The sequence below is a fragment of the Balaenoptera musculus genome, chromosome 14, assembly GCF_009873245.2.
Source record: "Balaenoptera musculus isolate JJ_BM4_2016_0621 chromosome 14, mBalMus1.pri.v3, whole genome shotgun sequence".
Classification (NCBI taxonomy): Eukaryota; Metazoa; Chordata; class Mammalia; order Artiodactyla; family Balaenopteridae; genus Balaenoptera; species Balaenoptera musculus.
The window spans coordinates 76,809,979-76,822,546 of record NC_045798.1 but is presented as its reverse complement, the minus strand read 5'-3'; the positions used below and the strand labels follow the sequence as shown (position 1 = coordinate 76,822,546).

Sequence of the window (12,568 nt, the reverse complement as noted above, 5' to 3'; positions counted from 1 at the left end):
TGGGATATCTGGATAACTAAATGAAAAGAATAAAGTTTTGGACTCCTACCTCACTCCATATATTAAAAAAAAAAAAAAAACTCAAAATGGATCAATGACCTAAATATAAGAGCTAAAGGTATAAAACTATTAGAAGAAAACACAGGAATAAATCTTTCTGACTTCAGATTTGGCAATGGATTCTTAGATTGATACCAAAAACTCAAGCAACAAAAGAAAAAAGTAGAGAGATCAGATTTCACAAAAATGAAAAACATTTGTCCATCTAAGGACATTACCAACAATGTGAAAAGAAAACCTATAGGATGGGAGAAAATATTTGCAAATCATGTATGAGATAAGGGTTTAATATCCAGAATTGTAAGAACTCTTACAATTTAAAGGCAAACAATCTACTTAAAAAATGGGCAAAGAACTTGAAAGAATACACTAGAAGCTAATAAAATTATTGCATGTAGGGTGGTGGCTCAGGGACAAGGGAAGACAAGTTTTTGTTGTACATCTTTTTATATTTAAAAGATGTTAAACCATGTGAATGTATTATTTTTTCAAACCTTAAAACCTGTTTTTAATGTTTTATTTTTTTAATTACCTAGGATATTGCTATGATCAGTTTACTAAGGGACATTTTAATTGTATTTACATATCAATAAAAAGGTTTATACTGATAAGAGAACACATAAAGCTTGAGAAATAAGAAAAAATAAAAATATTAATCCTTCAATCTCGAGACCTTTTTAAAAATATAGATATAAAGAACTAGGGTAAAATATTAAATACAAGTAATCCAATATATCAAAGGATAAAATGAAATAAAAGTTTTGACCTTTTATGCCCTGGGATTAGTTTCACAGAAAGGCAAGGTATACTTCATTATTTACCAATTTAATTTTGAGGGAATACAACTTTGGTATATAATAAATGGTAAATCTTCTGGTAAAACAGAATAAAGTACAAATAATTAAACAAAGATAAATGATCAATTCTTCATGAAATTATAAGTATATAAATATTTTAAAATATAAAAACCTTAAAATCAGCCAAAAAGTAAACATCATACCACAAATAAAATATATGTGTATATATAAATATGTTTACATATATATTTATATATATATATAGCTGATTACTGATGATGCAAATTTATAAATACTTCATGCAGTACAATCAGATTTTAGTGGTAGTTTTTTATGGTTAAAAAAGGGAAAATTAAAATAAAAAAGCTTAAACTGCATCTCATGACAATTAGGTTTCTGTGATATTTTAAAGATTATATTAAGGAAACATAGTAAAAGGGATGCAAACATTAATGCATTGCATGGATTATGTTACAAGCTGAAAAAGGAAAAGAAGCTCAAACACCATTCTGCCAGGCAGAACTGCAAAACAATCTGAAATTGGACACTGATCCTTCAAGACATAGAAAAATTTCCATACTTATTAACGTCTCACAGCTATTTTTAAATATTAGGTAAAATAAAACCATCAGTAAGAAAACAGTCATGTTTATCTTTTTTAAATTAAAAATACCTATAGGTATAAAAAATTTTTAAGCTCTACACATACGTTTTCTTGAGGATCAGTACAAATTTCTTGTGCTAAACAGATAATTAAGGATAAGCTCTACATGGGTTTTGCCAATGCATTGTGTACCTATCATACTGTAGGTCCCGTGAATTATGATTAAAACCGGTGGTAAATATTAAGAGGATAACAAAAGAAACTTTTATGACACATTCTAAAATATTCTTAACCCATTAAAAAAAATTTCTGAACTGAAAATTGATTTCATAAATTGAATAATTCAAATAAATAATTAACTTGTTTGCAAATAAATCATTCACTGTCATTTAAATGAGATTACAGAAAACTTTTCATTAGTCTTTTATTGGCTAAATATAACTCTAAAAATAACTTTCTACAGTATTTATGGCTTATAACATAGGCAATGTATACTAAAATAAATTTGCTACTCTATTTTGGACATATAAAGCATCTGTCAATAACAGGTGAGCTACAAGAAAAACAAAAAAGGTACTTTCAAAAGTTACTGTAGACAATATTATAACTATCCTATCATCCTAAGACAAGTGTAATTACTGCCAAACAAATACAATAAAACTAACATTAATAATAGGTAACTACGTTTAAGAAAAGTTACATTATTAGTCCCTGTGAATGTTCAATACAAAGTGTGTCTATTTCTGTAGACAAATCATGCATATCATATCAAAAGCAGAGATAGAATAAATCAGTTAACTGGTAATGTAAAAAACGGACAGTGTTCATGGCACATAAATGGACCTACAGTAATAGTTAGTGCTGCAAAAGCTAATGATGCTTTAAGCAAAACTGGAAAACATGAATACCATGCAGTTTTACTGAACTCACCTGACAGAGGTGTAAAACCATTCTCTAGGAGCAGAGATGCATGCACAAAAGTAAGAATATGATTGCAAGTAATAGACTTTAACAAAATAAAAATATAACACTAAACTTCAAAATGACAAAAAATGGACAACATGATGAGATCTGGGGAATGAAAATACTTTTATGTGTCTCACCTCTCTCTTTGCCAACAGCACATTAGGAACAATGTGTGGCAGGCAGCGCCCCAGCATTAACATAACACTTTTCTCACTGTCTGCAATCCGAGACACCTAGAAAACCGAAGAATTAATAAATGATGACACTGGAGAACTTCTGTGCATGATGGTATTGTACTTAAAGTTTATGTTTTGGACCCTGTCACCTCTGTTCCAAACACACAACCAAAATTACAATTGATGATGATGATGATAAAAACAACAATAAGAACAACTGTAATCCCTAATGGGATAAACATTTTTATAGACCAGAAATGGATTTAAAACACTGTTAAGAAGCAAGGGTGAAGACAGGGAGGCTTACAAGGCTTCAGTTCTGGGAACAAACAGGGATAACACAGGACTGGGGCAGCTTCAACGGTTTTTAATTTTGTTCTTGAGGAAAAGGTGCCCACAAAGCTACAGGCTTTGCCTAAGGTGAAAGTAGTTTGTATAATGAAGCTGCATGCAAGGGAAGTCCAAGGGGGCTGACCCAGTCTTACAATGAGGATTGCCAGATTGCATCCAAACCATCCTCCAGCTCTTTCATATTCTTAATGACATTGTGGGACAGAAGCCCAAAAGAGGTGAAGTGGAATCAACCACAAAACAGCTAGAAAGGGAGGAGTGAGTATAAAGATAGGAGAAAAAAAGAAAAAAACCCTCTGAAGATAAGCCTGCAACAACAATTACAAAGGACTTGAGGAAAACAAATCTGACAGCTAATAAACTCTGAAACCAAAGACAATCAATCCGAACCTAGGGGTAGGACAGAAATAAAGATGCAAGCGTAGAGAATGGACTTGAGGACACGGGGAGGGGTAAGGGTAAGCTGGGACGAAGTGAGAGAGTGGCATGGACATATATACACTACCAAATGTAAAATAGCTAGTGGGAAGCAGCTGCATAGCACAGGGAGATCAGCTCGGTGCTTTGTGACCACCTAGAGGGGTGGGATAGGGAGGGTGGGAGGGAGACGCAAGAGGGAGGAGACATGGGGATATATATATATGTATAGCTGATTCACTTTGTTATAAAGCAGAAACTAACACACCATTGTAAAGCAATTATACTCCGATAAAGATGTTAAAAAAAAAAAAAGAAAATTACAGACAACCAAAAAAAAAAAATCCATATGCCCAACTTCTCTTGAAAAAGACTGTTATCGGCTATGCCTTGCACAGAGAATCAGCCTAAATGGTAAGTGGGGCTGACATCCAACAGGCACTCATTTGCCACACCAGGTATATATCCACCAAAAGTAAGGAGTATCGTTTTAATTTGCACAAAGGTGCTATATAGTCTAGCAATGGCACTATCCTTGGGCCCTCACACACACACAGAAGCAATCACCTGGAAGATTTAGGCAAAGGATGTAAGTTTGAATTTACTACAGTACCCACCACTCCTTATTATTACCCTCTTGCTTCACCATATTATGAGACCTGCCCGGTTTCTTTGTAGACATTTGAGTTTACAGCTTTTGGTCAGCATCAAAAGGAAATAATATTTTTGATTTACTCATCTAAATAACCTAAGTTTAGATTCACTTTGCAGAGGTAGGTTGTTCAGTTCCTGACACCAATGCAAATACTTAGCAATTAGGCTTTACAATCATATAGACCTGGGTAGCTGTGTAACATTGGGAAAGTTATGGGACTTGTCTAAAATTTCCTTATCTGGAAAATTAGACTAATATTACCTACTTTGTAAGTTTGCAAATTAAAATGCAGATTAAATGAGATGACATGTAACCTAATGCTTAGTGTGTGTTAGGTATTTTTTAATGGAATTTCACGTTAACTGCTGAAATAATACCCTCACCCTGACCCTGAAGCAGAAAGCTTATCAGTTATTTCTGGAATCACGAATATTTGTTCAAACTTATTAGACTATAAAGCATAAAGCATGAAGGTGGGGGAAAAAAAGACAATCCGAATGAAATTAAAAATAGAGTAATCTAAAAATAACTGAAATTATAAACAATATGTACACTTGATTTGGTTTTCTGAATTATACCATAGAGAGGCATATAACCATATGTTGGTAGACATAACAAAACTAGACTGTAAAAGGCCACTTTAATACTAAACAAAGCTTTAATCTACAGACAAAAATAATCAACTACTTTCCTTAAAATTTTAGGAACAATTTCTTAGAGCATTATTTTAAATAATAGATTTGTACTTGAAATAGAGTCTTATCACAATTATTTTTGGGTAAGATGCTAAGAAGAAAAACGGAATGTTTTAAGAAAGTTTGAAAGAATCGGGTATAATTTACCTCTGATCCTAAACGACTATCTGCTGACATTCGACAGAAAGAGAGTAGTGCTTGATGGAAAGCCGGAGACAACTTCCTAGAAGAAAATATTGAATGAAAATGGGACAATACCAAATAGTTACCACTGGCATTTAAGGAGAAAGTAAGTTGCAGGTTATAATTCCCATCCTTGCATGATCCCTACCCCACAAATGTTAACTGAATATCTCAGCCACAAAAGACTTAAAGGTCACTTCAGTGGAGAATTATACTGGGGAAAAGAAATCAGCGATAGATGCTGATCTTAAAAGAGCTTGATGTTATGGGAATGAATGACTTATAAATGTTAGTGGATTAAACCTGAAGTGGTATGGCAGGTCGATGACCACAGAAAGTGTTTGTAAAACCTGAAATGAGTTTTTTTTTTTCTTCCCTAATTCTCTATGGTCCCAGAAAGGTAAACAGTGGATACAAAGGTTGACCTGGTATGTTGCTGAGAAGTTTTACAGATCTATATAATGATAATGATAATCCTTAATGTTAGAAACCCACGTAAAAGAATTAAAAATTAAAGATAAATGAAGGAGAGGCTTGTTCAACATTCATGGTATATCTCAAAGGAAGTATTTTTGTAATTGAAAATATTAGCCTATTTATGTTTAATAAAAAAGGTTAAAACATTTACATTTTTAAAACAACACTGGTCTCTACGTAATAGTATTCATAATATTATAACTATGAGTTGTACTTTATGTGCTCTATCTACAAAGAAAAGGGCTAACACCAAAGTTACATAATAGAGGTTATTTAGTATACACCACAAAGTGGCCCCAGTAACATCTCAATGTGGAGTTAGTGTGCCAAAGCTTAAGCCTATTTGCTCGTTATGTTTCCCCTCCCATATTCTTTCAGTGGAGGGAGCTATAATGCATCCAATTGCCCAAGCCAGAAAGTCTTTATCCTTCCCTTTCTTTTAATCTCCTAATCCAATCAATCTCTTACTTTCTAACTATCTTATAAATCTATCCACTTCTTTCTAATACAGGAAATTCAATCATTTCTTACTTGGATTCTTCCAATAGATATCCTATTAGTCTCCTTTCTTCCTGTCTTGCTACCCTCCAATTACCTCTACCCTAGAGGACTCTTTCTAAAACTTAGATGCCATCATGTCCCAACTCTCTAAAATGAGTTAACACGGCTTATATGACTTAGTCTTTGCTTAGTTCTCCAACTTCATCTCCTGTCATTCTTCTCACTTGCATTCTTTGCTTCAACCTTAATAAATTCTTCTTAGCTCCCAAAGTGCACAGTGTTCTCCCTGCACATGCTGTTCTCTCTTAGTGGGAAGACTTCGTCTTATTTCTTTGTCTGGTTAACTGCTACTTAGTCATCAGGTCTAAAGTTAGATAACACTTCTTCCCTGAAATCTTTCCTGCTCTGATGACTAGGTTAGGTGCCCTGATTATGTCTTCCCAAAGCAAGGTGAACTTCTCTTATATTACTACTCTTCATACTTATAATAATTGTCTGTTGGCCTCTCTCATACTGTAAGGTTTGTAACCGAAGGGATGACCATATGTTTGGTTACCATTACACTCCTCGTTAAGACTGCCTGACATATAGTTAAGAGCTAAAAAAATTAGTTGAAGAAATTTAACAGTCATCTTTCTCCAGAGAGTGGCTTTGGTGTATCAAAGGAGATATATGGAAGTACTCCTAAACACTAAGAACTATTATGAATGCCGCTGTTGTTGAGTATCATTTTTATGACTGTATCTTAACCATATTAGATTAAATGCACTTTGAGGATTGGGCTGTGTCTATTTCAACCCCCATAATACCTAAAAATACACACACACACACACACACACACTTAAGCAGGTACACAGAAAGTTGTGGCACATGAGGGGAAAGATTTGCTTGGGGAAAAAAAAATCAAATACTTCTCACTAATAATGAGTACCTTTAAAACAAATTAGTCATGCTTTCCTATTACATCCTAACACTTGGTATAATATTCTTCCATTTAATAGGAGGAGGAGGAAGCATGGCTTTGTGGCTCAGAATGCACCACAGGGTAATTTGTGAGGATTAACTAAGTTAGTATACATAAAGCATGTAGAACTGTGCCTGACATATAAAAAAGAACTCAGTAAATGTTCCTTTCTTAACGTTTTTCACATTAAAATGTAAAATAATTTTAAACACATTTTGTTTCCTCTACTAGAAAACATAATCATGACGGGCAAGGGACCGTGCTTTTGTCATCTGAGTTCAATCACTGCGATCCAATAAAAACTAAATGAATTAAGAGAATATTAATGATACAATATTAGTAATGGAAGCAGACACAGGAAAAAGGCCTAAGATTAATAGCTAATCCCCTCTTTAGTACAGGCAACTATTCAGTACCAAAACCTTCTAATGAGTCTGATAATGACTGTAGAATACAGAAAAGGTAAAAAGCACTGGGTAAAATACAGCACATAAAACATACATATTATTTATGGGTTTAAGCACTTGGCTAAGATAGGACCTATCCCATTTATGGTCTATTCCTTGTTAATACAATTTAACTTAGTAATTACTTGTGATTTTTTTTTTTTTTTGGTGACATGGACTTTGCTATGTGTTAAGTTCATGCCAAACATAAAAATTCATACATCTGACCTGCAAAATAAGAATTGAAACTCTTCTATTTTGACAATGTTCTAAATAGCTGAAAGATGAATTTCAAAAAACAGGATGCATACTAACCTATTGGGTTTATCAAAATGGACTGTGTTTTTATTTGATGGAGAAGAAGATGGCATTCCTTCTCTTTCTCTCCTGGGGAAAGAATTTGGGAAATTCTCTTTAGGAATAGTGGAATCAATTTCATCTGATTTTGAAAGATGGATATCCTTGTTTTCTCCCTTTTCTGAACTATTTATAACTGAATTCTGTCCACTGTCTCCAGAGTCTTTGTGGGAAGACTGATCCAAAGAAGGCTGAACAGAGTCACAAACTACAGGGCTGGCAAAGTGTTCATTTTTGAGGAAGTCCATTTCACTGTAGAAAGAAAGAGAAATTATCAGAGAATAACTGTATTTTTTAAAACTTTGGTAATAGCATAAACCTCATAATGGGTTTAATGGTTTAAAAGTATAACATATTAATAGAAAGTGGTTTGGCAACTGATTAATCTTTTCTGCACCATATACACTGATGCCTCATATACCTAGAAGTGCAGCTACAAACTCTTATAAAGCATAAAAATGGTTTTATAAACTATGCTTTGGATTAGCACTTAACTTTCTTCATTTGCAAAATGGGGAAAATTATACAGAATTAAGAATTAAATGAAATAATGAATGGGAAATATGTACAACACTAATGTGAAGAAGCTATTTTATTACTACTGATATAATTTGGAGACAATAAAAAATATCTTATTTCTTGGTTCCAAGACATATGCAATTACATTATTATAACGGGGACTTAACAACTTTTTTGGGGGGAAAAGGACACTTTAAGTATATAAGCAACTATAAGACTTTTTTCCAGAAGTATTAGGATATGAAAAATTATGTCTTACAACTGAAATGTTATTTTATATATTTATATAATCTGTCAATTTCTTTAAAAACTTTAAGAGGTCTTTTAGAAATAATGATTAAGTACTAACCTTTCAAGTCTTCTGATTTGTTCCATCAAAGACCATTTCTCACTATTTAATAAACTAATTTTATCTTCTAATTTCTTTACTAGCAAGGAGTTCTAAAATCAAAATGGGAGAAAAACAGAAACTCAAGATCTCATAGTATGCTTTTATGCGGTTTAAATACTTTTTGTGGACTGAGTTACTTAGTTAATACCTCTCACCTCTACAGTCTGAGGAGTTTCAAGGGTTGGAGGAAGGTTGCCTAAAACTGGTGTCAGAGCCTCTAATTCATCTTCTTCTACACCACTGGCCACATCCACAAGATCTTTCCCAGTCACTTGATGATTTCCAAAATCTCGGTAGAGTTGCAGTAAGTCTGGAGGTTTTGGAATGTTTAACCCTACATCATCCCATAGTTCAAAATCCTAAAAGATAAAAAATAGTAATATAAAAAAAACTATGTGGCAGTTTTATCTTGCATTTTTGAAATTTATCTTTTTTTTTAAACATCTTTATTGGAGTACAATTGCTTTACAATGGTGTGTTAGTTTCTGCTTTATAACAAAGTGAATCAGTTATACCTATACATATGTCCCCATATCTTTTGCATCTCCCTCTCTCCCACCCTCCCTATCCCACCCCTCTAGCTGGTCACAAAGCACCGAGTTGATCTCCCTGTGCTATGCAGCTGCTTCCCACTAGCAATCTATTTTACATTTGGTAGTGTATATATCTCCATGCCACTCTCTCACTTTGTCCCAGCTTACCCTTCCCCCTCCCCGTATCCTCAAGTCCATTCTCTAGTAGGTCTGCGTCTTTATTCCCGTCTTGTCCCTAGGTTCTTCATGACCATTATTATTATTTTTTTTTAGATTCCATATATATGTGTTAGCATACGGTATTTGTTTTTCTCTTTCTGACTTACTTCACTCCGTATGACAGACTCTAGGTCCATCCACCTCACTACAAATAACTCAATTTCGTTTCTTCTTATGGCTGAGTAATATTCCATTGTATATATGTGCCACATCTTCTTTATCCACTCATCTGTTGATGGACATTTAGGTTGCTTCCATGTCCTGGCTATTGTAAATAGAGCTGCAATGAACATTTTGGTACATGACTCTTTTTGAACTATGGTTTTCTCAGGGTATATGCCGATGTGGGATTGCTGGGTCATATGGTAGTTCTATTTTTAGTTTCTTAAGGAACCTCCATACTGTTCTCCATAGTGGCTGTATCAATTTACATTCCCACCAACAGTGCAAGAGTGTTCCCTTTCCTCCACACCCTCTCCAGCATTTATTATTTCTAGATTTTTTGATGATGGCCATTCTGACTGGTGTGAGGTGATACCTCATTGTAGTTTTGATTTGCACTTCTCTAATGATTAATGATGTTGAGCATTCTTTCATGTGTTTGTTGGCAATCTGTATATCTTCTTTGGAGAAATGTCTATTTAGGTCTTCTGCCCATTTTTGGATTGGGTTGTTTGTTTTTTTGTTATTGAGCTGCATGAGCTGCTTGTAAATCTTGGAGATTAATCCTTTGTCAGTTGCTTCATTTGCAAATATTTTCTCCCATTCTGAGGGTTGTCTTTTGGTCTTGTTTATGGTTTCCTTTGCTGTGCAAAAGCTTTTAAGTTTCATTAGGTCCCATTTGTTTATTTTTGTTTTTATTTCCATTACTCGAGGAGGTGGATCAAAAACCATCTTGCTGTGATTTATGTCAAAGAGTGTTCTTCCTATGTTTTCCTCTAAGAGTTTTAGAGTGTCTGGTCTTACATTTAGGTCTCTAATCCATTTTGAGTTTATTTTTGTGTATGGTGTTAGGGAGTTTTCTAATTTCACGCTTTTACATGTAGCTGTCCAGGTTTCCCAGCACCACTTATTGAAGAGACTATCTTTTCTCCATTGTATATCCTTGCCTCCTTTGTCATAGATGAGTTGACCATAGGTGTGTGGGTTTATCTCTGGGCTTTCTATCATGTTCCATTGATCTATATTTCTGTTTTGGTGCCAGTACCATATTGTCTTGATTACTGTAGCTTTGTAGTTTAGTCTGAAGTCTGGGAGCCCGATTCCTCCAGCTCCGTTTTTTTTTCCTCAAGACCACTTTGGCTATTCGGGGTCTTTTGTGTCTCCATACAAATTTTAAGATGTTTTTTGTTCTAGTTCCATAAAAAATGCCATTGGTAATTTGATAGGGATTGCATTGAATTTGTAGATTGCTTTGGGTAGTATAGTCATTTTCACAATATTGATTCTTCCAATCCAAGAACATGGTATATCTCTCCATCTGGGTGTATCATCTTTAATTTCTTTCATCAGTGTCTTATAATTTTCTGCATACAGGTCTTTTGTCTCCTTAGGTACGTTTATTCCTAGATATTTTATCTTTTTGCTGCAATGGTAAAGGGGAGTGTTTTCTTAATTTCACTTTCAGATTTTTCATCATTAGTGTATAGGAATGCAAGAGATTTCTGTGCATTAATTTTGTATCCTGCTACTTTACCAAATTCATTGATTAGCTCTAGTAGTTTTCTGGTAGCATCTTTAGGATTCTCTATGTATAGTATCATGTCATCTGCAAACAGTGACAGCTTTACTTATTCTTTTCTGATTTGGATTCCTTTTATTTCTTTTTCTTCTCTGATTGCTGTGGCTAAAACTTCCAAAACTATGTTGAATAATAGTGGTGAGAGTGGGAAACCTTGTCTTGTTCCTGATCTTAGTGGAAATCGTTTCAGTTTTTCAACACTGAGGACAATATTGGCTGTGGGTTTGGCATATATGGCCTTTATTATGTTCAGGAAAGTTCCCTCTATGCCTACTTTCTGGAGGGTATTTTATCATAAATGGGTGGTGAATTTTGTCGAAAGCTTTCTCTGCATCTATTGAGATGATCATATGGTTTTTCTCCTTCAATTTGTTAATATGGTGTATCACATTGATTGATTTGCATATATTGAAGAATCCTTGCATATCTGGGATAAACTCCACTTGATCATGGTGTATGATCCTTTTAATGTGCTGCTGGATTCTGTTTGCTAGTATTTTGTTGAGGATTTTTGCATCTATGTTCATCAGTGATATTGGCCTCTAGTTTTCTTTCTTTGAGACATCTTTGTCTGGTTTTGGTATCAGGGTGATGGTGGCCTCGTAGAATGAGTTTGGGAGTGTACCTCCCTCTCCTATATTTTGGAAGAGTTTGAGAAGGATAGGTGTTAGCTCTTCTCTAAATGTTTGATAGAATTTGCCTGTGAAGCCATCTGGTCCTGAGCTTTTGTTTGTTGGAAGATTTTTAATCACAGTTTCAATATCAGTGCTTGTGATTGGTCTGTTCATATTTTCTATTTCTTCCTGGTTCAGTCTCGGCAGGTCATGCATTTCTAAGAATTTGTCCATTTCTTCCAGGTTGTCCATTTTATTGGCATATAGTTGCTTGTAGTAATCTCTCATGATCCTTTGTATTTCTGCAGTGTCAGTTGTTACTTCTCCTCTTTCATTTCTAATTCTATTGATTTGAGTCTTCTCCCTTTCTTTCTTGATGAGTCTGACTAATGGTTTATCAATTTTGTTTTATCTTCTCAAAGAACCAGGTTTTAGTTTTATTGATCTTTGCTATGGTTTCCTTCATTTCTGATCTGATCTTTATGATTTCTTTCCTTCTGCTAACTTTTCGGTTTTTTTGTTCTTCTTTCTCTAATTGCTTTAGGTGTAATGTTAGGTTGTTTATTTGAGGTGTTTCTTGTTTCTTGAGGTAGGATTGTATTGCTATAAACTTCCCTCTGAGAACTGCTATTGCTGCATCCCATAGGTTTTGGGTTGTTGTGTTTTCATTGTCATTTGTTTCTAGGTATTTTTTGATTTCCTCTTTGATTTCTTCAGTGATCTCTTGGTTATTAAGTAGTGTATTGTTTAGCCTCCATGTGTTTGTATTTTTTACAGATTTTTTCCTGTAATTGATATCTAGTCTCATAGCGTTGTGGTCAGAAAAGGTACCTGATACGATTTCAATTTTCTTAAATTTACCAAGGCTTGATTTGTGACCCAAGATATGATCTATCCTGCAG

At 34.1% G+C, this 12,568-nt stretch overlaps 1 protein-coding gene across 7 annotated transcripts in view; it reads right to left on the bottom strand.

Annotated features, from left to right (window-relative positions):
- The window catches only part of RELCH (RAB11 binding and LisH domain, coiled-coil and HEAT repeat containing), a 123,203-nt gene that overhangs the window by 73,424 nt on the left and 37,211 nt on the right, over positions 1–12,568 (bottom strand). For 4 of the 7 annotated variants that reach the window (XR_005022619.1, XM_036874862.1, XM_036874865.1 and 1 more), the window contains 6 exons: positions 8,715–8,918; positions 8,518–8,609; positions 7,608–7,901; positions 4,869–4,944; positions 2,565–2,660; positions 2,392–2,415 (listed from right to left, as the gene is read on the bottom strand). Coding sequence is in view for 6 of the 7 variants with exons in the window: in XM_036874862.1 (XP_036730757.1) it covers positions 2,392–2,415; positions 2,565–2,660; positions 4,869–4,944; positions 7,608–7,901; positions 8,518–8,609; positions 8,715–8,918 (786 nt within the window). In the remaining variant the exon portion in view is untranslated. The remainder of the gene's footprint in view (positions 1–2,391; positions 2,416–2,564; positions 2,661–4,868; positions 4,945–7,607; positions 7,902–8,517; positions 8,610–8,714; positions 8,919–12,568) is intronic. The other 3 variants (XM_036874863.1, XM_036874864.1, XM_036874866.1) reach the window with 1 other exon arrangement.